This window comes from Malus domestica, chromosome 04 (assembly GCF_042453785.1).
Source record: "Malus domestica chromosome 04, GDT2T_hap1".
In the NCBI taxonomy this organism is placed as follows: Eukaryota; Viridiplantae; Streptophyta; class Magnoliopsida; order Rosales; family Rosaceae; genus Malus; species Malus domestica.
The window spans coordinates 814205-840219 of record NC_091664.1 but is presented as its reverse complement, the minus strand read 5'-3'; the positions used below and the strand labels follow the sequence as shown (position 1 = coordinate 840219).

At 38.3% G+C, this 26015-nt stretch overlaps 2 protein-coding genes across 3 annotated transcripts; both read right to left on the bottom strand.

Moving 5' to 3' along the window:
* Positions 1–13310: 13310 nt before the first annotated feature.
* On the bottom strand, positions 13311–15692 carry LOC103443491 (transcription factor FAMA). Of its 2 annotated transcripts, XM_029100752.2 has the most exons (5): positions 15495–15692; positions 15230–15340; positions 14387–15139; positions 13846–14313; positions 13311–13700 (listed from the first exon to the last, which is right to left on the bottom strand). In XM_029100752.2, exons 2-5 carry the CDS (start codon positions 15254–15256, stop codon positions 13608–13610), a joined length of 1341 nt encoding a protein of 446 aa, XP_028956585.1. In that variant the 5' UTR covers positions 15257–15340; positions 15495–15692; the 3' UTR covers positions 13311–13607. The 2 variants fall into 2 exon arrangements, with proteins under 2 accessions (XP_028956585.1, XP_017189946.1); XM_017334457.3 differs by lacking the exons at positions 15230–15340; positions 15495–15692 and having other exon boundaries at positions 14387–15178.
* A 2394-nt stretch (positions 15693–18086) lies between these two features.
* On the bottom strand, positions 18087–25537 carry LOC103443490 (26S proteasome non-ATPase regulatory subunit 1 homolog A). The gene is made up of 13 exons (XM_008382352.4): positions 25146–25537; positions 24252–24321; positions 23832–23937; positions 23557–23668; positions 23311–23479; positions 21013–21476; positions 20767–20902; positions 20421–20669; positions 20115–20335; positions 19718–19976; positions 19361–19593; positions 18768–19269; positions 18087–18643 (listed from the first exon to the last, which is right to left on the bottom strand). Exons 1-13 carry the CDS (start codon positions 25286–25288, stop codon positions 18320–18322), a joined length of 2988 nt encoding a protein of 995 aa, XP_008380574.3. The 5' UTR covers positions 25289–25537; the 3' UTR covers positions 18087–18319.
* Between the last annotated feature and the right edge of the window lie 478 nt (positions 25538–26015).

The window sequence follows — 26015 nt, the reverse complement described above, 5'->3', positions numbered from 1 at the left end:
TCACAATCTTGGCCTCTTTAGTTCTCAAATTCGTCCATCCACTTTGGGCCAAATATGTGACATGCATTCCAAGCTCCATTTTGCTCCAAAATGCTCCAAAATGCATCTTCTTGCCTACTTTGTCCATAAAATCTGAAAACACACGAAAATGACTTTAAACATTAAAATAACTAAGGAAACACGACATAAATGCACAAGAACAAGCCAACTAAGTCGCATAAATATGCTCCTATCAAATTCCCCCACACTTAGCTTTTGCTAGTCCTCGAGCAAAACAAAGAGATAAAACGAAACAAAGTAAATAAAACACAACCTAAACCTTCCAACATTTGCCTCAGGGATTTCCAATGCACATGACATGTTAAAAATCATTATCCCCACAGATTTGAGTCATCTTCACACTTAAGCACGTACTTAATCATAGTCACTACTTACTTGTTCACAATTAATCGATTAAAATAATGTTTTTGATGTAGTAACATGCCTTAGAGAAATCACTCAATTCCTTACAAGATATGCACTCAATTTTCACTCAGATTTTCTAACTACACACCCTATACTAGTTATATGTGAGAAGATTGATGTAGATATGAAAACGAACGCTCACATATATGTATCACAAAGAAAGCAATTTCTGGAGTTAATAAGCATGTTTAGATATGATCTCATGAATGGAATGCTACTACTTAGATGCGAGAACCAGTGACACCATATGCTCATATCAATTTCAAACTCCACATATTGAAACGCATGACACTCAAGATGAAGTTAAGGGTTGTAACGGGGCTTGGGGTGATGGCTAACAAATAAAGGATAAGGATAACAATCGTTCTTAAAGCAATAGCAAGTAAAGTAATGAAATTGAAACTTAGAATTCACTTAGATTGCAGAAATCGGCTTTTAGAAACGAAGGGAAAATTCAAACAATATTTAGGGCCGAATTCTATGTTTTGGACCCTTTCTTCAACAAGCAGCACTTTAAAACTCTTTTTCGCATATTTATATATATATATATATATATATATATATTTTTTTTTTTTTCTTTTCAACAAGGATAATAACTCACACTTCCCCCACACTTGTTTTCTGCCATACATTAATCAAAAGAAATTCAATTTGAATCATGCTTTACTATACTTCAAGAACAAGGGTATGGATGGTCCTAAACTAGGCTAGGTAAGGATAATGTGGTTTAACAAAGAATGTAGGCTATTAAGGCTCAATGGGGTTAACTTAAACATATAACGATATGGGATACATGGCAGTTTGGCTTTGGTGGTGGTAACTACACAACTTCATCTTGAATATGTGTTATGCAAATCAATAGCATGCTTTGAATGAGATAGGCATGAGTTCTAGCATTTGGAACTAAATGATGAAACGCCTTCTAAGTAATAACCAAGCAAAGAATAATGAGATCATGCAACGACTTTAGAAAAACAATAATGCACAGATTTTAACTCTCCAAATAAACATTTAGGCTCAAGTCTCACAAGGTTGTAGCGTTAGTTTGAGTTCTTTCCTTCAAACATGTTACAAAAACTAATTTTTTCTTTTATGATTACATGTGATTTCATAAGTTATAACCACAACCACGCATAAATAAAGAGTAAATCAAACTTTCATCCATGTTTATAACTCTTTTTAACAGTCATGCAATTACAAACCGAATCCTCATCATTGTGTTGGAAGGTACCCTAAGACACAAATAAGCACACAAAAACAACTCTTTTTGGGATTTTCAAAAACAATTTTTCAAATTTTTATGAAGTTTCGGATTTTTATGTCAAAACAAACTGAAACACTCCAAAACAGCTTAAAAAATACTTAAAACAACAAGGAACAACACTAGAAGTAATGGGTGATAAATTTCTACAAATTTCATGCAAAACAATGGTTACCCCCCCCCCACACTTAAATCAAACATTGTCCTCAATGTTTCAAGCATATACTCACACCAAAAACAAGCAAATAACATACGACAAATAAACATGACAAATATGGCAAAGTAAAAACCAGACAGAGTAGAGTTTAAGAACGCAAATCTGGTTTTGGAGATAGTTGATCTTGTTGACTTTCCACAGCTTTGATCTTGAACTGGATTGGAATTGTACGGCGAAGCTTTGCTCTTTGGTGATGTTGCAATTCCTTATTTGTTCTCCAAGCAGATGTGGCAGCTTCTCTAGTTCTTCATCTCAGACTCCTTCTGCTGGGTTGATTGTGCAAGCTGCATTCTTCTCTGCTTGTTTCTTCTGCATGACGGGAAGGCATGAGGTAAAGGTGTTGGTCTGTTTCTTTCTTCAATCTTTCCAAGTGCCCACCTCTTGCTTTCTTTCTCCTTGTCCCTAGTTGAGGATGAATCAGCACGTTGTCTCCACATGCTTCGAGGTATCATCTTCACTTCCCTTATACGTGAGAGACGAAGAGAAAACACAAGATGATGAGTACTCGAGAGCATGTGCTGGCTGGAGAAAGGACAGGGAGAAAGCATGATATGAGATACTCGTGCTCTCAACCTTTATGATATGAAATACTTGTGCTCTGGATGGGTTGTTTGCAGGGGTATCCCAGGGGATGAAAAATACAGAGTGACTCGAGAGGGTTTGTTGGAAAGCCATTTCAGAGAGGATGAAGGGTTAAGTGAGGCTGAAAGTTGGGTGAGACTGTTTCACTTTGAAGTTCAACATTTATAGAATTTTCTTAATGGCTGGGAAGGCATTGTTCCATTACTCGTGTCGGCAAGCCTGGGATAATTTAACAGTAGTTTTCACGTGCATTCCGCTTCTCCAAAAATTTTCGATAGATTGCGCGTGATTTACGCAACGCAGATGTGCAAATTGACAGATGCTGACACGTCTCGATAAAGCAGAGGCCTCTTTAATATCCGGAATTTACGCTTCGAGTTCTGAGCTTTGTTGAGGGCAGAGATTGCATGTGACAAGTGCTGACGAGGCTGAGAGAGACAGATGGTTGGAATCGGTGCTTCAACAGACTGCCCGTGATTTTCGCAAAGCTGAGTTGCGTGTGATGAGTGTTGACGAGGCTGAGACAGTTGACGCTCTTCGGTATCTGGAATTGGTGGTTTGTGAGCAAGCCTAACTTTTGAGAAAACTGGCGCCTCTTCGATCTCCGAATGGCTTCTTCGATTTCTGAGCTCACCTCTTCGATCTCTGAAATCCCATCGCGTGCTGATTTTTATAGAGGTATGCAGGATGTTCAAAGCACTCTTGAATTTCTGCCTGTAAAAACTCCCGTTTTGCACTTCTACGATCTTGACTTGTCCGATCTCCTCTTTCTTTAACACCTCTGAAAAATGTCTGGCCCTTCCGACCGTCGTTTTGACTTGAACCTTGGTGAAGGAGCAGCCCCTCCTTCTCCAGACAACATATGGCGCCCGTCCTTCATATCCCATACTGGTCCTCTCACCGTTGGGGATTCGGTGATGAAAAATGACATGACCGCTGCGGTGGTGGCCCGGAACCTTGTCACCCCCAGAGATAACAGACTGCTCGCTAGACGGTCTGATGAATTGGCGGTTAAGGAGTCTCTGGCTCTTAGCGTGCAGTGTGCGGGTTCTGTGTCCAACATGGCCCAACGCCTATTTGCTCGAACCCGTCACGTTGAATCGTTGGTGGCTGAAATACAGAGTCTCAAAGAGGAGATTAGAGGACTCAAGCATGAAAATAAACAATTGCACAAGCTTGCACACAATTATGCCACAAACATGAAGAGAAAAATTGACCAGCTGCAGGAAACTGATGGTCAGATTTTACTTGATCACCGGAGGTTTGTGGGTTTGTTCCAACAGCATTTGCCTTCGTCTTCTAGGGCGGCACCGCGTAGTGAAGCTCCAACTGATCAACCTCCGATACCTCATCCTTCCGTGGCCCCACCGACTGCTGAGACTCCGCCGACTACTGCAGCTCTGCCGACTACTGCGACCTCTCCCAAGCAGCCTTTGTGAAGGCTCCCTCTTGTATTATGCTATGTTTCTTTATTTCCCAGTTTGCTGTTCATTTCCACGAAGTTTAATGTTAAAATCCTTTGCATATTTGTTAATGTTTCAAAATAGAAAGTCACAACAAAAAATAATTAAACAAGTAATAAAATTGACAATCAAGCAGAATAAATGGGTTGCCTCCCTTAAAGCGCTTGCTTTAACGTCTTCCAGCCGGACGATGAACACCTTGATCAACCTTCATGGGAACCCACGGCATAGTGGGTTGTCTCCTCCACATCTTGTTCTACAAAGCTCTCGTACATTGCATCCTTGAACGGAAATGGATAGTGATGTTTGTTGATGGGTGCGTTGTGTTGCCTAAGGTTCACGTTCCTATGCCCACCGTCGGGGATCTGCTTGGGTATCTGCACCAAAGAAGGGAACCACCTATCAACTTTAATGGGAATTGGATTTGGATTAGGTGGCTTACCTATGTGATGTGATGAAGTGGTAGCAATGTGAACATTCTTCCCCATGGTACTTTCGGCCAATTTGAGCATTGTGAGGGCAGTGGCCGTATGGTCCTTGTACTCCATTCCAATTCCCTCGTCTTGCATGGTTGTTGATGCATCCTTTGTGCTTGGTGCTGAATGGTCCAGTCCTATCTTTTCAATTTTATCAATGGCACAACAAGAATGAACAATATTAGGAGTCTCAATGGATTCAGAAATTTTAAAACTAATCATGTCACCACCAAATGCCATAGTGACTAATCCTTTGGCCACATCAATCTTCGTTTGAGCCGTTTTCATGAATGGCCTTCCAAGGAGGATGGGCAATGAAGGGGCATGGTCCGATTCATCCATTTCGAGGACATAGAAATCTGCCGGGAAGATTAAATGATCAACCTGCACTAAAACGTCATCCAAAACTCCCTTTGGATAAGCGTTAGATCTATCAGCCAATTGTATGATTACATCATCATTTTTCAATGCTCCTGAGTTCATAGATGCATAAATGGAATATGGCATAACATTTATAGAAACACCTAAATCAAGCATGGCATATTTGAAACGGGTATTACCAATGACACACGGAATTGTAAAACTCCCCGGATCTTTGCATTTGGGGGGTAGTTTATGTTGCAAGATGGTGGAGACATTCTCACTTACATGTACCACCTCTTTCTCCCGGACACGTTTCTTTGTTGTACAAAGCTTCTTTAAACACTTGGCATACTTCGGGATTTGCTTTATGGCATCAAGGAGGGGAATGTTGACATGCACCTTTCTAAATGTCTCTAGAACATCTTTTTCCTCCTCTTCGTTCTTTGATTGCAAAAATCTACTAGGAAATGGGACATTCAAAGGAAAAACATTAGTCGGAATTGAATTTAACACATTCTTACCCTTATTGGACATATTTGAAGGTTTAGGGGCCATGGACACTTGCGGCATAGGTGTGTCCATCCTTGCCGTGGGTGGGCTTGATTCCTCCTCTTCCATTTGCAACATTTCATCCTCTTTGGGACCTGTTTTTGATGAAGAACCTACCCCAACCTCCTTACTACTTCTTAGGGTGATTGCTTTGGCTGATTCAAACCCTCCCTTTGGATTTGGAATGGTAGAACTAGGGAGCCTTCCTTGGTCTCTAATCTGCCCAACAACCTCGGCAATCTGTCCCATTTGTTTCTCTAGTTGGTCCACCCTTTTGTTTTGATTTTCCTGCCCATTAGTCAAAGTGGTTAGTAACTTAACCAGTGTATCATTATCCAAAGCATTACTTGAAGTATTTGGGGCAGATTGTGGTTGGAATTGAGGGGGTGCGTATGGTTTGTTGTAGAAGCCCGGGGGTTGTTGCCTAAAGCCTCCTTGTGGTTGGGCTTGTTGTGGCTCTCTCTATTTGAAGTTTGGATGATCTCTCCACCCCGGATTATACATGTTGGAATATGGATCATGTCTTGGCTGATTTTGGCTTTGAAACCCAATGGCATTAGCGCTCTCCCATTCACCATTCTCAATTAGTTGAGTACATTTTTCGGATGCATGTCCTTGGATAGAACATACGCCACACACCATGGGTCCTTGAATCTTCATTCCCTCGGCCATCTGTGAAACAAGAGAAGTAAGATTAGCTAACTGAGATTGAATATTGGAAGTGGAACTTACCTCATGCACTTGTTGTCGTGGGGGTCCTCTTTGGCCTACACCCTCGTATTGTTGAGCGTTCAATGCTCGATTAGCAATCAAGATTTTTGCAGCCATGGGCGTTTTGTCTACCAATGCTCCACCAGCCGAGGCATCGAGCATTTGACGTTCTAGTGGTAGGAGCCATTCGTAGAAGTATTGCAAAAGCAATTCCTCCTTCATCTGATGCTGTGGACAAGAAGCAACAAGTGATTTAAATCGTTCATAATATGTAGGAAAAGACTCACCTTCATCTTGTTGAATTCCACTTATTTTTTTATGAAGAAGAATGATGCGAGAAGTTGGGAAAAATTTCTCCAGAAACGCCCTCTTCATACTCTCCCAAGATGTAACTGTACCGGGAGCCAACTCGTATAACCAATCCTTGGCTTTGTCCATTAAAGAGAATGGAAAAGCCTTCATCTTTAAAATACTTCCGTCAACGGTAACCGGAGTCATACTTGAGCACACCACTTCAAATTCTTTCAAATGTTTGTTCGGATCCTCCATGGACAGCCCATGGAACTTTGGAATGTGGTGGAGCAGACTTGACTTTAACTCAAACTCTTCAGTTTTACCTTGAGCAGCCATGGGATATTGGATACACAATGGTGTGGCATTATCCAAACCCGAGGCGGCAAGCTCCTTGAGCGTACGGTTGTCCATGGCTATACCTTGCTCTTCTCCACCCACTTGTGCCGTGGGCTTCTCTTCAACCTCAACTTCTTGCTTTTCTAATTCAGGCTCGGGACTAGGAGGATTAGACTCTTGCAATTTCTTTTTCCTTCTCAAAGTCCTCTCAAAATCACCGTCAAAGTCGGAGATATGCTCACGAACAGGTTGTGAGCTACGGGTCATAAACTAGTACCTAAAAACAAAGAAAACAAAACAAATCAGCAACTTAAACAGAAACTTAAACAAAATACAATAATTCGAAAGAAAACAATCCAAGAGATTAGCAAAGTTGCTAATCCCCTGCAACGGCGCCAAAAATTTGATGCGAAATATATAAGCACACAAATTAAACCCTCTTTTTATCAATTGTAGTAAAGTATGTAAGTAGGGATCGTTCTAGACCGGGGATTAGGAGGGATTGCTAAATCACTTGGAAACTGACTTGAAAACGTAAAAACAAAGTTTAAAACACTAACTAGACTCAAAGAATGCAAAACTATACTTTAAAACACTAAAACAAACCAAAAGACTCAAAACAGCCCCTAAACACTCAAAACTACCTTAAACACACAATCTGGGCAGTTTTGGGACTCTAACACAAACTTGGATGAATTTTGGTTTTCTAATGAACTAAAACACTTAAAAACATAATCTAAGACAAGTTCTAATTAATATGACTCAAAGAAATAAGATGGGGTTGATTTTGGACGAAAATAATTAAATTAAGACAAGAACAAAGTAAACAAATTCTTAGACAAATTTAAGTGAATCAAAACATATTGTAAAATGAATTTGAATGAAACTTATGGATGGAAGGCTAGCTAGGAGGTTCTTCTCCACACATGTCACACTTGCATACAAAACGATTTCCAGTTGCTTTTCGATAAGCTATGAATACTCAACGCCCCAAATTAACCGTGAATTGCACTAATTAACCCTCAGTTTTTCCACAAGTTATTGGATTGGATGATTGCATACGACAACCCAAAACATTCCCTACAAGTTCCCTACATGAATTGCATAATAGAGATACAAGCAAGAATCATTAAGTTCTATGAAAAACATAAGCATTGACGAGGCACTCGTTACTATGATTTGCATGAAACTTATGCCAAGAATTTACTTAACGTGATTGTGACTAGCAACCTTCACTACTTGTGAATATAAGTTCATAACGATTAGGTGAAACTCCCTTATATTCTAGCGTTAAATTCATGCATGAAAATTAAGCGTGCACTCTCAACCAACATACACAAATCATTTTTTATACGATCGGATAAGTAAATTGAATTCACAACTGGATGTAATCAAATCATATTGCAAGTATGAACATGGTTTCGAATCACCCCCTAACTAAGAGGGGTTTAGTTCCTCATACTCACAAAGCAAAGATACATAAAATTAGACATTAAAATCAAAGGAAAGAAAACACCTAAAATGCTCCAACTTGGGTAGCAAGTGCATCCAAGAATTCTCCTTTGCTTGCTTGCGGCAGATTGCTTTGTGGACGGATTTTTGGGTAGTTTTATGATGTAGAATGGATGGGGAATGGTATGGAAAGGTTTAGGGTAAGTGTGGAGGAGTGTTTGAGGGTTGGAGGGTGGTGGAGAACTAGGCAAAGAGGGTGGAAGAAGGTGGAGTGGCTGTTATGTTTTCTAGGCACTAGAATGGTGTTTTTGGGGTGTTTTGCTACCTAGGGTGAGTATGGACGAATTTCTGTGATGAATGGTGAATATGAGAGTGTGAACCCTTTGCCAAGGGGTGTAAACATGTATATATAGGCCCCAAAAACCTTAGAGAATCAGGTTAGGCTAGGGAGAAGGCACGGCAAAGAGTGTATGTGGTGTGCAATGGTCCAAGGGTGAAAATGAAGTGATGATGCAAAGTGTGAAGGGTAAAATGGAGTGGTCTTGTAGCTAGGGAGCATGAATGATTGTGTACATTGCATAGAGATGGAAAGGGAGGTGAAAATGTGTCAATAAATGGGTCAAAGGTGCAGCAACATGTGGTACACAAGGCATGGGATTCCAAATGTGAATGATGAAGCATCAATTGGTGCATGTTATGGTTGTGAAAGTTGTATAAAATTTTGTGGGTGAAGGGAACAAGAGGTATCAAGCAATTAAGTGTAATAATTAAATGAATTGAAGCATGAAATCAGAAATTATGTAGGGGACAAGAGTGATCAAGCATGGCATGGGAATCCAAAGGGAATTCTATGTTGTTTTGCATGGCAATGAAGGCAAGTTGGGGTGACAAATTTTTGGGCTGAGTTCTTCATCTTTTGGACCATAATTCTTCACAATCTTGGCCTCTTTAGTTCTCAAATTCGTCCATCCACTTTGGGCCAAATATGTGACATGCATTCCAAGCTCCATTTTGCTCCAAAATGCTCCAAAATGCATCTTCTTGCCTACTTTGTCCATAAAATCTGAAAACACACGAAAATGACTTTAAACATTAAAATAACTAAGGAAACACGACATAAATGCACAAGAACAAGCCAACAAAGTCGCATAAATATGCTCCTATCACCGCCGGGTCATAATTTCTTTTTTTTTTTCCTATCAAAATAGGCCTTACTCATTGGAGTGTGATTCGAACTGTTCCCTTCCATATTCTATCATCCATCTCTTCTTGTATTTGTTTGGCCCATTCCTCATGCCTACTTTTCCTTTCTTCCGCCTCAAGGGGATTTTTCTCCGCCATTAATCGCAATGAGGCCGCCGCTTCATGTTGAGCAGCATAATCATTAATTGCCTTACCCTTTTCCTTCAACCTTCGAGCCGTGTTTCGTCCCATAGCCCTAGGTATGGAACCTTCACCCCAAGACGGATTTTCGACCCTTGTTTGTTGAATGGTTAGAGATCTATCTTCATCCATATCTGCAGCTGAGGATGCAGTTCCAAACACCGGCGTATGAGCTCTATGTGGTGGATCTTCAAATAACACCACCCTTTACAAATTTCCCAACAATTGTGAAATTGAAAAGGTTTCGAGCTGCTCTCAATATAACATTCCTCTACTTGGCGTACCTAGAAAAAAATTAAAGGAAATTCATTTATGAAATTAAATGTAATATAATTAAATATTTAAAATAAATTGTGAAAACACTTACTTCGTCATAGTAATTAGCGCCGCTTTCATGTCTACTTGTGACTGTTAACAATGCTTGATTTCATTTGTTCAAACTTGGCTAAAGATGTTTCTTCCATCTTAAAGAACAACTCTCGTGGTTTCGAATATTCACTGGAGTGGTGCCTTCATAGAACTTTAAGTATTTTTTGGACACACGAGTCCAAACACTGTCATTTGTTTGACCATTCCCCTAACACTATCTTCTGACACCCATCTATAAGTCTTGCAAAGAGCTTCATCTTCTTTTCAAGAGCTTCATCTTCTTTTCGAGTCCAAGCCCTACCTTTCATTGCAGATGAGGTCATTTGAAAATTATTGAAAAAATTGAAGGATAGATTTTTGAAAGAGGAAAGAAAATATGAGAATTGAAATGGTGTAGGAATGGTGAATGAATGGTTTAGGTATTTATAGGGAAAAAAAATTAGAATTTTTGAGAATTAAAAAAAAAAGGCCTAAAAAACCTAAAAAAACAAAACAAAATTTTTTTTGAATCCAACAGTAACTGGCGCTAGCTAGCCGTTGGATTCAAATTTCTTGTTAAGCATTCATGTCGGTTATAACCGACATGATTAATGTTTTTTCTAGCTAGCCATCCAGTCTTTTGGCCTTTTTAGATTCCGTGGGGCCCTCTCAGATTCCACGAGCCCTCTAGCCTAGCCCTCGGTTGGAGACTGTTTTCGGGCTATTTTCGACCCTCTGGCCCTCTAGACCCTTCGGTTGGAGATGGCCTTAACCCTCAGTTGGAGACCGTTTTTTGTCACAGGGCTAAAACGAGCCCATATGGCAATTTGGTCCTCGATTGGAGATGGATGCAAATATGGACATGTACTGTTCATTAAAATATTAATATCTTAGAGGGTCATAGAGCTAAAACAAGCCCTCTGACTAGCCTTCGGTTGAAGATGGCCTTAGTGACTGGTCAAGTCACATAGGAACATAAAGTTACGTCGTCATGTTGATGCAACGATGATGTGTTTTTACTAAGTTATGATTCAAATCCATAACACGTTAATCTATGCACAAGAAAGTTTTAATAAAATAAATTTTAGTCAGTTTATTTTTTTGATCATTTTTTTTTTGTCAGTGTTTATGAAAGTATTTTGATATATTTTGAAAATGGTGGAATATTTTGATATATTTTCTGTAATTATAGAATGGTGATCTGCATATGAGAAATGGAATGAGTCAAATGACTAAACAATCATTTCGTATTCTTCCTCCATTTTACTTAAAAAAACAAAACACTATAAAACTAATTTTCAAAATATTTGGTTTTGTGTTAGGAGTGTGCAAAGTCTGAAAATGTGCACAACTTTGACAAACATTTACATACCACAAGGTTTATTTGCATATCTCATTCCCTTCCGAAAACTCAAAATACACAAATCAAACTTAACCACCCTTGGTCCTAAGGGAGTGAAGGTTCCTAAGCCAATAAGAGGTTCGTTGCTTAGCCGTTCGATCGTCTTGATAAAGAAGTCAAGTCGGCAGTGCACAACATTAAAACATTCCAATCAAACCAATCAATGATTTGGTGGTGGGGAAACTTAGACATTTTGTTATTAAACCACAAAAAAGAGAAACTCATTTAAAATTGGAGAGTTGTCGCACCTTCTGTGTTCAAGAAAGAAGATTTTCTTGTTGGTTTCTTGTGTGCCAACACTCTGTATAGAAGAGACCAAAAAAAAAAAACTATTCTTTGTCACTAGAGTTTTGCACCTTTGTAAGAGATTGTTAGTATAATTTGTGGGTGTGTAGCAACTTCGGTGAGTAACAAGAAGAAGTGAGTGAAAACAAAATCCGTTTGCATATCATGTAAGTGCCACGTGAAAGTGGCTAGGTTTGCTTTGTGAGACATATCTAAGACACAAATTCATCACTATGAAGAAGTGAGTGAAAACAAAATCCGTTTGGTGGGCTATATGAGATTGGGTTTTAGGGACATGATTGGTTGGCAGGGACTTGTAACTCGTAAGATATGACTTGTAACTCATATATAAAGATATGTTAAATAACTCACTCTATTGTGGACTCATAACCCATCATGTCCAGTCTTGTCCATCTCATATTTGACACAATAAACAACGGACTGGACTTAAGTTTATTTTAATTGATCACAACCTATCTCATTCAGCCCTCCAAATAGGGCCAGAGAGTTCAACCGACATCCCACCTAGAGAAAGAATAGTTTTTTTTAGCTCATTTGCTCAACCTATTTAAAGCTAGTAGTGCTACTTTAGTGATCTTGTGAGAGGGGAAATTTGAAGCGTATTCTCATCTTCTTTATATTTGTTATCTGTTTTTGCGAGAGCTATTGCGTTTATTAGGATGTGGTGTTTGTGAGTGCTTAAACACTCTTACATATTCTTCATTTGAGATTAATGGAATTTTCTCGCCATATTCAAATTGAACATATGCTTATGCCAAATTAGTATAAACTTTTGTGTTATTTTCTGAATTGCTTGATTTTATCATATTTTGTCTTGTTAAATTTTGGCCTCATATTTATTGCTTTCACACAATATTTTTTGTTGTTAAAAAAGAAAAGCATCTTTTTTTTAAACTAGTATAACTTTTTTTGGAAATGTGCCAATAACAACAAAAGTTATATGTACGTCGTGCCACTATCGTTACCCATTGACTTTTTATAGGAGGCATGTATACATACAGATACAAGGACAAGTACAATAACCCTTGTTGAATAATGAAGGGGGTCTCCCATTCTCTCTGAGTGAATCACTTGGAAGAGGGTCAACCCTCCTTAATTAAGACAAATGTGAGTGAGCGAACATATATAATTGAAATGGTGATGGGTGAACCTGCACAAATTTGAAAGACCAAGGGCCCCTCTAAGCTTTGGCAACATCTTGGTCATCTGAGTGCAGCCGAATACCACCAAAAGAGTTATTTCTGACAAGTCAACCTCCCACGGCAACAAGGTACGGGGACCCGTTGACCTTCCAAAATTATTTTCAAGTTTCAACCATGCATGACAAAATACAGAACTTGTCTACTCCAAAGTCCAAACTAGCCTTCCCCACCACAGAGAGAGAGAGAGAGAGCAACTCCACCTTTGGAAAAGGATATCACATATGCATGGTTCTTACCTTTGTACAAACTATGGCCAGCAATATATACCATCGTTAAAATCTAGTTATAATACAAGAAATCATGCATACGGTTCACTCATTTACATTCGTTTAACTGGTATAGAAAAAGAGCGATTGATATATTTGTAATTTGAATAAAAACTCTCTAATTTTACTTTTTGTATGATATTAACATAATATATCAAATCATATGATTATGAATATATAGCTCAGTACTATATATATAAACTAGACATTCAACCAAGAAACTGGAGAGGCATGTAAATTAAACTACTTATTGCTTTGGAAGAGATTTAGGACTACATGCCTTTTACAAACAATGTGTAAGATGAAGTAATTTAAGGAAAATGGGAAATTTAAAGTGGTATTATAGATACCAGGGACCACTTTGCTAGATCAATTTTCTTTATTTAATAAACCAAGACGGTAGTACTAATGATAAGATTCAAGTGGCAGGGGCATCACGAAAAAAATTAAACTGATCCAGATTCATGATCTTGATCTTTCTTCAACAAAAGTAGCTAGCTACTTTAACATGATCATCGATCTCGTGCATGATCACATGCTGGCGGTGTTTGCATGGATAAAACTGAATATCTGCTGAACTGAACTTGCAATATCTTCAGCTGTGAACCTCGATTCACTCCCAACCTGCCCATCATACCATGCATATAATTAACTCATTAACTCTCCAAATTATTAATCAGATAAGCTTGTAAACTTCTGAGAGTGTTAGTAAGTGTGTCAGTTTTCTATGTCTAAATAGCATCGCTTATTATCTATGATACGTACATACCTTGACATTAAAGGAATATAGAACAGTTTGCTCAATGGTGGTAATGTTAGTGTGAAGGATATTAAGCTGCAAATCCTCAAGCGCAGCGATGGCCTTAATCAGCTGCCCCGGTCTCCTCTGAGATAGAATCTTGATCATCGCATCAAACCCTAAAACCTTCACCTCAACATCCGCAAAGCACGACTTGTTCTCTGCAGTTTCTTCACGAAGCCCAGTTTCATAGTCCACAAACTTAATCGGATCATTTGGATTAGTAATAGGTAAATTAGCGGCCGGAAATATTAATGGTCCTCCCCCGCCTTCAGCTGCCTGTACTGCCATAGCCGCCGCCGTGGCAGAATCTCCCACTTGTCTTGGAGGTGCTTCTCCTAAGAGCCTTCGCCTCTTCTGTGATTCCAAGCACTGAAGTAGTTGCTCCAGTTCTCTCACGAACTCTATGGCTCCACCAATTATAGAAGCTTGATCCCCCTATATAATGTACACATTGAATTAGTTATTAACCAATATTCAAATAAACAAATTAAAGAGTATATATACATACTCTTTGTACGTATGAGCCCGGCATGAGGGAACGGAGCACACGAAGATGCTCATTCATTTGCTTCCTGCGGTTTCTTTCAACCGCAATATGAGTCATCCGCTGGCTCTCAACTTCTTGAGTCGTCTTGGTAGTTCGTGGTCTTTTTCTTTTGTTCTTGGCTGCTGCAGGCTCCGGTTGTACTCCGCCTCCTATAGGGTTATTTTGAAGATCTTCTCCAAGAAAGTGGATCTTCTGCACTGAATTATTACTACCAGAAACCGGACCTTCCTCGTCTTGTTCTTCTTCCATTGACTTTGTCTTGTCTTCTTCACCCAACCCTGTGAATCTCTCTTCAGCTTGTGGAACCATGAGAGAGATCGACTGGTCTTGATTGTTGTCCAACTTGTCGTTCAACACCGGAAACTTGAGGAAGTAAACAGGGTCAATCGCGGGCTCTTCCTCCGAAATCTTGGTTTGGTTTAAGGCCAACTTTGGTCCAAAATCGGCAAACTGCATCACATCGGCGAAGCTCAGTTTGTCAAAAGAAGTACTAGTTGAACCACAAAACCCTGCTGGAGCTAATTGCGTGCTTATTTGTTGCTGCTGCTGTTGTTGTTGTAGTTGATGATGATTGTACATCAAGTAATTCACCATTCCATTGTTGTTGTCACTGGAATTAGTCTCGTCGACACGAGACTTCATCATCTGTTGATCTTCTTGATGATGATCTAGGGTGTAATCCAGGTTGTTGAAGTTGCTAGGCGGCATAAAAGCCTGCAATGTTTCGAAGTCGTCAGAGCAAAAAAACAACATGGTGATGAACTGAAGTGATGATAATTAAGCTGTGTGAGATTAATTTTGTACCGAATAGTTGTTCTCTTCCTTCTCCATGTATAAATATTTGATGACCCAGTAAAACTCGAAAACCCTAGCTAGGGCCAGGAGTTGATTTCATGCAGGGACAAATTACCCTACCTGAAAAAGGTGATAAATAATGCATGAAATTACGAACTGTAAAAAAATCAATTGCTTGAAGATAGTGACAAAGTTTGATAACAGTAATCATGAAGATTTAGCATCTGTACAAATTTATCTATGACGAGGAACTGGACCCCAACAAAACACCCACCTGCTTTGAGAGGAAAGAACTGGAAATATTGAGATTTGGCTACGTGGTTCAGTTATGTCGTCGTATCTATGTATATATATATAATATATGTATGTTTGTGTGTGTGTGTGTAGAGAGAGAGAGAGAGAGAGAGAGAGAGAGAGAGAGAGAGAGAGAGAGAGAGAGAGAGAGAGGGAGGAGGAGGAGCCTTGTGGGATTAATATTGTTGTCACAGTTTCACCTCACTTTCACGGCCTTCTTTAATTTATGGGTGTCACAGGACACGAGCTAGCGCCACTGGTATACTCTCCCCATGACCAATATTAAGGCTGAGCGCTTTGTCAAAGATTAATTTCATCGTTTCAACTTTACAACTTTTCAAAGAGATATATATTAACCTACCAACAAGATTCATGAGACTTTATTCTTCTTTTTCTAATCTTAAAATCACTATTCTGAAAATACAATTAAAGAAACAGAAATGATACTCTTACTTCTTTATTATTCAAATCACATTTGTACTATATTTTTCTTATCTCATTTGTAATATTGTCTTAAAGAAATAGTCAAAATAAATCTATAACTTTAACTAAGTTGCATATAATTTCGTAATGATTTAATTGATGGCATATTATCAGTAATGAAAAATGTACATTGCCAAATTTCTTACATTTGATCGATAAAATCAGTTATTATCAGAGCGGTGCTTTCTGCTCCCATTCAAGAGACAACAACATTGGAATGGTAACTCATTAAAGTGCCCAAATGTCCAATTAACAAACCCCGGTATTTTATTATTGATTTTTTCTTCTATTTTTTAACTGAAGAAAAAAGAGGTTGTACATAAATCAATTATCTTTTGTCCTTTTTTAGTGTTAGCAAAGTTCATTCTATACCACATATTCAACTAAATTATAAGGGAAGGTGATTCAGACTTGGGTGTATAAGGAGAAATACATTATTTTAATCACCCTAGCTAAGTCTAGGCCTGTAAATCAATATTTTTTAGAAAAATTAATGAAAAGGGTTTAAAAATTTTAAGTTTTAACGATAAGAACAAAATAAAGGGTAAAGTGAATAATACCATGATTGACTTTTTAGTGTAAAAATATGATTTTTCTTTAAAGTGAACGGTACCGAGAGCTTTTCGTTAAAGTTCTTTTTTTTTCCCATTATTTATATTGTACTATTGTTTGGCTTCAACTTTCGACTATGTAAGTTTATTTTAAGCTGCGAAAACACACTACTCTAATCACCCTAGCTAAATCTAGGCATGCAAATCAATATTTTTTTTCGAAAGTTCAGGACAAAAGGGGTAGGAAAAGATTTAAGAAGACTTGCAAAGAGACCATAAGAAAATATATGAAGTACTTAGAGCTAACGGAATACTTAGAGCAAAACCAAGTACAATGACACTCTAATTCATACAGCTGACCCCTTCTTAGTGGGATAAAGTTTGGTTGTTGTTGCTTTTTGTTTGGTTTCAATCTAGTATTTTAGCCGCACATATTCTTAGCGGTAGGTTCGGTACGGTTACTTTACCAAAACTCCAAAATGTTACCGAATTTACTGTACTAAGCTTTTGGTTTGGCAAAATTCAGAATACCAAATTTTTGTATGTTAAATAGTTCGGTTGGCATGATATGTAACGATAATTACAACTTTATTTTGGGCCAAAAGTTGAAGAAAAAAAAAATTCAACCCAATTCAAGTGCAAGACTTTTTGTGTGCATTTATCTCATATCTTGTAACCTAAATTCATCAATCATTCACCATTCACAATTCACGCACATATAGTAAGTCAAATGATGCATGAAGATTCATAATGGAAATTAAGGTTACAAACCAAAATCAAATAGAATTGTTAAGTTTACAATCCAAATAGAAGTTAAAATTTTCAAACCAAATGAAAATTGGAAGTGGGATCTAAACTTCAAAAAATAAAAATTAAGTGATCAATTCTTCAAGCTTGAGATGTAGAGACATTTGGAGGAGGCATTGAACTTATAAAAGGTTGAGGTTGAGCCTGTGTCAAGTCTACATACATAGAAAGAAAACATATCAGTAGTATTTAGAAAAAGAATTTAAGTTGATACCATTTAATATTATTAAAATATTATATATGTTATAAACAAAAATAAGTAATATATATTCATATTTTTTTGGTACAGTACGTATTGCCATCAGTAATGATATCAAATACCAATACCGTACCATAAAATTTAAATTCAATACAATACCGTGTCATTATCGATTGGCACAAAATCAGTTTGTTAAGGTTGGTAACTCAGTTGGCACAATAATTTGAAAAAAAATCCACCCCTACATATTATTGCGAACCAATTCTCTCTTAACATTAATGGAAGGGAACCGAGGAGGTGGGTTTTCGCAATCAAAGTTGGCAAACCGAAAGCCAACACCACACGGTCTCAGCTCCTCATGCAGTTAAGTCGGCGGTGAAAATTTGATTTTGTTTCCTTTCCTTTAACTATTGGAAACAAGTTCGATCATCCGTTCATCTTCTTGGTGTAATCCAGGTTGTTTGTTGCTAGGCGGCATCAAAGCCTTCAATACTTCCAAGTTAAAGCGAAAATACATGGTATCACTGACCGATTGACGAAAATTTTTGTCGATAAAGCAACAAACAGAAGTGATGAGTATTGACTCCGATGCAATGTGAAATTTCGTTCAGACAACCACAGTGTCACCGTTGATGACCAGCGAATTCAAAACTCTTGAAATCACATGAAATTGAAAATTCAACATTTTCGCCGGAAAGTAAAACGATCTAGTCAACAATACCCGAGGAATATTCAGAATACCATTCCGACTTACTAAACTGAGAATCATGCAGTGTATTCAAAGGCTTGAGGAGGCTGTGGTTCCTCATCGACTGCCATGGCTGCGGTGGCTGCCGGCTGTCCTGCTGCTGCTCCACCAGCAGGTGATGCTGTGGAAGACGGTGTGTCTGTAAGTGAAAGCACCTCAGGTTCATCTGGTTTCAGGTCTCTCAAGAGAACAAATCCAGATGGTGCTAACTTGACTGGCACATATCGGCTATCTTCCAGAAATTTAATGTATTGCTCCTGAGCAGGAACCACCCTAGCTGGGTTTGTCAAAATCTCAAAACAAGGCTCAGGCTCTGATTTCTTCTCTGTTGAGCTATCAACCTGCCAAAGAGAATAAAGTGGTTTCGATTAAGAACAGTTATGATGTCATAAACTAAGGACTGTATAGGGAAGGAAGGAAGAAGAAAAAAAGATGGCATTGCAGCATTATGCCCATACTGCTTACCTGCATTGCATCCCCATCTTTCTCACTCGATGATTTTCCTTTTCCAGAAGTCTCGGCCCCAGATAATTTTTCAGCATTTGCCTTCTCTGCTTCTTTCTTGGCCCTAGCTTTTGTGGCCTTTGCAGATGTTGACAGCACAGCAGTGGGCAGTTTTATGGCCGACGTAGTGGTTGGCACAGTGGTGGGTTTAGGATATTCAAACAGTGAAGGCTTCGCATGTGAAAGGAACTCAAACTTCGGAACTTTCAGGTCCGAGTTCAGTCCTATCAAAGCCGTTGGTGAGAATGACAAGCTTAAAAAGTATATAAGGGGATACCAGTACCAAAATTGGCTGAAAACAGCAAGGCCAACAACTGCAGTAACTTTATCATGTTTCGTCTTGGAAAGCAGTCTAATCGTCACATTTCTTCCCCCAGCATCAAGAATCCCAGAGGCCAAGATTGCACCCATTTTGCTCATGGTGTCCTCATGCTTGTCAAGAATTATTTTCTCCAATTGCCGCCTACACAAAAATTGTTGCAAAATGAGATGGGGAGAGAGAGAGAGAGAGAGAGATAGAGTTCGGAAAAGTGGCAGTTTTACAAAGACAGTACCTGAATGCTCCAACACGAGAATCACTGGCTTCACTAATTTGGACCATGACCATCGCCATTGCAATGAGGGCACCTTGGCGCACAAAATCAACCACATCTGAAGTTAGAGGCTCTAGCAAAGAAATGGCCTCACTCAAGCCAGTACCAGCACAAGAAATGCCTACGGCAAGAGCAGCACCATATCGAACATGAGGATTGTAGGATTCAGATAGCAGGGAGACAATTCGAGGTGTCTACAATTACCAATGCAATTTAGACATATAAGGTATTTGTTAGATCAAAAGAAAAGTAAAAAAGGGCATCGGCAGATGATGCAGTATCAGAAACATAAATATGGAAAAACAAGAAAGTACAAACCTGCTCTGGCTCGGAGTACAAGACAAACCCAAGTGCTAGAACAGCAGTCCTCCTAACATCATCACTCACATCTGATACAGCAAAATGCAGTAGCTGACGGATGGCTTTGTTGTTTGCTGTTCCACTGTAGGCCAACGCCAGTGCATACATGCCACCATAACGTAGAATAGGATCTTGATCTCTTGTCATCTGCTCAATTAGAGTGTCAGCTTCTTCTTCTCTCCCATATACCGTCAGAGCAATCCCCAATGCTAACCCTCTATAACATACAGTACACAGTTAGCGCAGACCACAGATCACCTTCATCGATAAATCATTCTTAATTTATTTTATTTTATCACAAGAACTCCACAAGAGCACAACACGAGTAAAAAACTAACCACTTAATGATCTATACCTGATAATCTTTTCATGCTGTGTCTCATGTGCATAGGCAAGCATCTCACTAGCCTTCTCACTTGCAGTTCCAACCATAAGCAAACCCATACTAATCCCAGCAGCTTCACCAGCAACGGCACTGTCAGTATATAGCACACTTTTAATGTCATCATAGATCTCTTCATCGGCAGTTCCTAAAGCTGACAAGCCAAGACCTAAGCATGCACCATGTTGAATAACCTGCATCAAAAGGTCCCATTAGAAAATTTTAGCAATGTACTTATGTGCACAAAAAAATATAAACACTAGTGCATATAATGCACACCTCCACATTAGTACTGCGCAGGCTATCACGAAGGAATTGTTTGATGCCCTCGCCATGGTTGGCATGAATCAGACCCAAAGCATACAGAGCACCACCTTCTGAATATGGACTTCCACCACCACCTGCTGCACCCTGAGGCAAGTAAGGTGCCATCAGCGATCTTCCCTGCTGCAAGTGGCCTCTGTGGATGACACCTAGCCCTGCTGTTGCACTGAACTTAGCCCAATTTGTAGCTCTACTTAACCAGTCCTGAGAATTTGTAGAACCAAAGTGGTCAATACTCAATACTCATAGAAAATATATCATTGCAAAAGATCTAAGGGAAAAGCTGAGATATCTGGCTTACCAGATTCTCCCTCAGGAACGTGTCCACGGTTGTTCCAGCATGCATAATTGCATTAGCATAAATTGTAGCACTATGGCATACACTATTTCTCATCTCGACCGACTGCTTTATTGTCTTCAAAATAAGAAGATCGGACCTATATGCAAATCACAAAAACGGTCAAACCACTTCTCAATCACTGTATTCCAAAACTACTTTGTAAATTAATGAAATAAAAAAATTCAAGGAAAAATATAGCAGCCTCACTTGTTATGACTGTACAAAAATTGTAAAGTCAACTGTATTGATGTTTCTCCAGACAAAATTCCCTTAATTTTTGTCAGCCTTTCAGAATAGACCACTTCTTTCGGATCTTCATTCACAGTCACATTAGGAGCAGAATGTTCATCTGTCATTTGAACATCCTCTGCAGCAGAACTCTCATTTTGAGAAGCTTCAGTTGATTCTGGCTGCACAGGTTCTGAAGGTTGAGTCTTAGGAGGTGAAAGGCGGTTTCTCACATTTAAGAGAAAAGCTTGGTGCTCATTCTCTATTAGATCAAAGGCTATTTGATATGCCAAAAGTGCATCATCCTTGTCTTCAGATCGCAGAAGCTTTTCCAATATGTTCGCTACACCTTCTGGTTCATCCAGGAACATGAGACACTGGCAAATGCTCAAGTAATCAGGAGAAGGTAGCTTCTGATACACTTTGACAAGAAGACGAAGGACCTGTACAAAGACACAAACGAGTTCAAATGCTTGTCGCTCTACATGATAAACAAAATTAGCACAAGGCATGACTTGAGATAGACAACTCTTTTGTCTTTACTAAGGGGCAAAAACAGTCGAACAAGTAGTCCACTACCAAATGAAAATAAACTCTATAACTACCGCAATACCCTAATCCTAATTCCAAAGGGAAATCGTCAAAACAGAAACAGAATTGAAAGGACGGGGCCTAGGCTGGTTTTTTGTATTTCAATTAAATTATTATATAATAAACAAGTGTCTACTTATATTAAAACAAACTACATAATCGTAGTGGGAAACATAAATTGCAAAATGAAATGATATATAAATTACAATGTACTAGAAAATATTGAAGACATGGGGAACTTATTTACAATGGGTGTTCATCCAAGTATCCAACAAGTCTCTTCCAATTTATGGAAAACACAAAATGCAAAATGAAAGTTATCTATTTTCTGTCTAAGTGAGAGTCAAGTTATTTTCTTAAATAAATAAAAAATAAGCCAAAAAAGTCACAAAACCAACCAGCCCGGCTAGGCTCGCGCTTATGTCCACCTAGGCGGGGGCGCCTAGGCCAATCGAGTCCTCTCCAGATCTCTGTGTCTTGAGCCGATGGACCCGGATCTCCAAGTCCCTAAGCTCCGGACACAGAGATCCGGAAAGGATCTCAATTCGGCCTAGGTGGGCAAGGCGGGGGTACCTAGGCAAGTATAGGTGTCTTTTCTTATTTTGTAAATGCCTAGAGATTAATTGTGGCAGTGGCCAGCCACATAGTGCCTATGCAGATGGCCCTAGGCGGGGCCTTTTCGAACACAGCTTAATTCAATCAACCAACATAGCACAAAGCATTAATAGAATGTGAGAAGTTAAACATGGTGCTTTTGGAAGCATAACGGAAGAAAAGGAGACACAAAAGGGACAGACACATGGACAACATATACTATCTCCAATCAAATAGTTTGGAAGTTGTTGGTTACTAGTTTGAACTTACAAATAAGGTAGCCAGGAAAACAAATGTAAGAAGAAGAAAAGAAGGATAAACCGCATTATTTAATGCAAAGGTCATATAATTCGTGCAACATGGCATATACAGGCCCCTGTACATAAAAACCCTGATTTGGCAAAATTTTAAAACACCATAAACGACAAAAGTTAAGAGTACCATTAGGGAGACAATCTTAACCGCATTAGACACAACCAAAGGTGTTGGAGCACGCAGTATAAAAAGTTAGACAAATATGTAAACCTAATGTTACTTGTCTAGCCAACAACATATAAAATGATATCAAAATACAGGTTCCACGTGTACTACAATTAGTTCAAAAGAGTCTACTTCTCCCCACATTTAGAAAATATGTTACAATTCTCCTAATAATCATTTCCTTTCACTCACCTCAACCTTCAACTCAAATACCCATACCACCATTATAAACAAAATAAAAAAATAAAATAAAAACTAGCACTCTAAATGCAGCTTTTCTGCCATTTTAAATAACTCCACAAACTCTAACACCTATATGTTATCACACCTTAAATTACTATGAAAGAGAAACCTAACTACATTGTGAAAGTGTAAGAACACATTGAAACTATGTAGTTTATTGCACCAACATACTTCTATAACAGGAACTAACAAGAAAATGATTTATGTATCACTGCATATTCCTAGACAGTATACTTGATACAGACAGCATAACAACAGAAACATCATACTAGCAATAATTTGATGGTAAAAAAAAAAGAGATACCAAGTCACATGTATTTATAGCACAGATGCTAATAATGTATCATCAGTGAATAGGAAAAACCTTACCTCGTGTCTATATTCTCTAAGATTAACAAAGGAATGAGAGACATGAATGCAATATGACAAGGTTCCTTGAACATTATCACTTTTTATGATTGCTTCCTCAAGCTTATCCAATCTTCGACATTCAATTGCAATACCCATAGCTTGTTGGTATTTTCCATCCATGATGCACCTAAATAGAAAGGAAAAAAGGGTAAGAAAGCTAAAGGTAACAATTATTGCATTTAAAATCATTAGAGGGCTGCATACTTGTTCAGCATTCTCTCCACAATGGCCTCCAACCTAGAATCCACATTTACTGATTCAGCATTGGATTCTGCTGCCTTTGACTTCAGACTGGCATACTCATCTATAGCTTTGGCTGAAGAGAGGAGCAAACCACGACAAAGTTCATGTAAATGCAGTCAGATTATACCTTCTCAAATTTCCGTATATAGATGAGAAGTAAAGTTGTATGTTTTAACACCTCTAAGTTTCATATTCTCTCTCTCGTACAAGTAAAAAAAACATAGAAACATTCTTACCAAGAAGAGTATGAACATAATAAGAATCGTCTGACACATCAAACAAGGAACCAGCTCCAAGGGCATAGGAAAGTGAGTCATTAAGTTCACCCAAATAGTAGAAAACCTAGGTGAGAAAAAACATAAGTCAAATAAGGAAAATATAAGGTAGTAAAACTTACATATCCAATGAAATATGCAATCTTCCCTCACAATAGGATGAAGAGAGACACGGATTTGAACGCCTACCGATCAAATTCACAAGTAATTATTTAAAATTTCTCGTTAACTAATGGTTCTCCACTTCCAAGTATTTATTTTCAATCAAGTTGAGTCCCTTGGATGCAACTCGCAAGTAAATTCAGAAAGTAACAATCAATCTTGTCTGTCACACACTAGTTTGAAACAAATAATCAAGAAAGCAGAACAGTTAATTTTTACCTTTGACACAAGCAATGCAGCCAGTTGTCTCTGATGCAGATCAAACTCCTCATCTTCATACAAACTTTCTCTGCACAACAATATTATTCAAAAAAGAAACAAATAAAGGAAAAATACAAAAGATAAACTACAAAGTTTAATTGTTGCAACATTTCCAAAATCTCATAAGCGTGACTAAGGTTATAGAAGCACACTAACACTAGAACGAACATGTAATGACAAGACACATAATCAAAAGTTGACAAGGCACTAGCGTAACCCAGTTAATACCTCCCCAGTTCTAAGCCTTCTCTTGACTACTTCGACAGTAATGTTTGAAAACTGAGTAGCAAAACGGAAAACTAAGCAGTACATATTTCTATTCAGTCCTAAATATAGTATAATCAGGGCTTCAAAATACCAAAACCCTCATCCACATTCTTATTCATCACCGCAATTAGTGAAATACAGTCAACTCCCCATCATGATAACTCCATATCTGCTTTCTTATTGGATAATATACTGTCATCACCTTCACCACCGAATGATCAATTACTATAACCTACACACCACTCAATTCCATCACCACCCAAAAAACATTTGCCGATCTCCAACAGACAAACCCACAAGACCCTTATTTTCTTAACTGCACAAGAAAAGAAACCCTCTTTTGATGATAACAAAGAAAAACAGTGTGCAAAAGTATACAAAATTTCCGAAATATCAAATCTTTCACATCATTGATTACTCAATTCTCAAAAAAATAATACAAACGCAAATCTTCCCCAATTTTGGCTTAAGTTTCAAAAATTGTTTCCCTAAGCTTCTAACCTGTCAAACAGATGAAGAACAAGCAAAATGCAAACCCTAATCCCGAAAATTCAACGAATACAGAGGGTGAAAGAGAGAAAGTACATGATGGTTACGCTAGTCGAGATCTCGGGCCAAAAGCCGTCAACCAATCTGTTGAGGTTGGACAAAGCGTGGAGCTTGAGCAAGGGATGGGTCTCATTCAGCATAGCCAGTAACCCACCGGCGGAGCTCACCAAGGTCGCCATAGCTGCACCGACACTGACCGCTTACACGAGCCCTAGGGTTCGTTCGAATTGGGGTCGGGAGGATTTGGATTCCGATTTGGGGAAAGTGGATTCGAAACCCTAGCAGCACCCCAGTAGAAAAATAATATAATAATGAGAGAGAGAGAGAGAGAGAGAGAGAGAGTGGTAGAGTTCTGGTTTTTGTGATTGGGAATTTGCTTTGTTCTTCTTTAGTCTCTCGAGGTTTATTAGAGTATGCTTACCCAACAAGTCAGAAATACTTTTTATATAGTTATTACAAATTACAATGGACCAGCCGGATTCTAATTACTTTTTAAATTGGATTCGATTTTACTGAACAATTTTTCAAATTATGAAACCCTACACACCTTACTGTCTCGCCAATCAGAATCTAACACTATATTTGGACGATAAATTTAGGTAAAAGTCATAATTTATAAATTGACATACACTAATTCCTTTATTTAGATTCATAAACATATAAATTTAGAATTTTTGCGTAGAAAAAAAACTTAGAATTTTGAACCTCCAATTTTTTAGTTTAAATTCCATGTAAATGTATGTCATTTCCCAATTTATATGATTGAAAGTTTAAAATAATAAATTTCGTATTCAATTTCACTATTCTTTTAGGTTAACCAAACAAGAAAATTCACAAACTTTAGAAAATAAAATCTCATCTTTTCAATTTTCGTCATTTGCAAATTCCTTAATAATCTTAAATTTC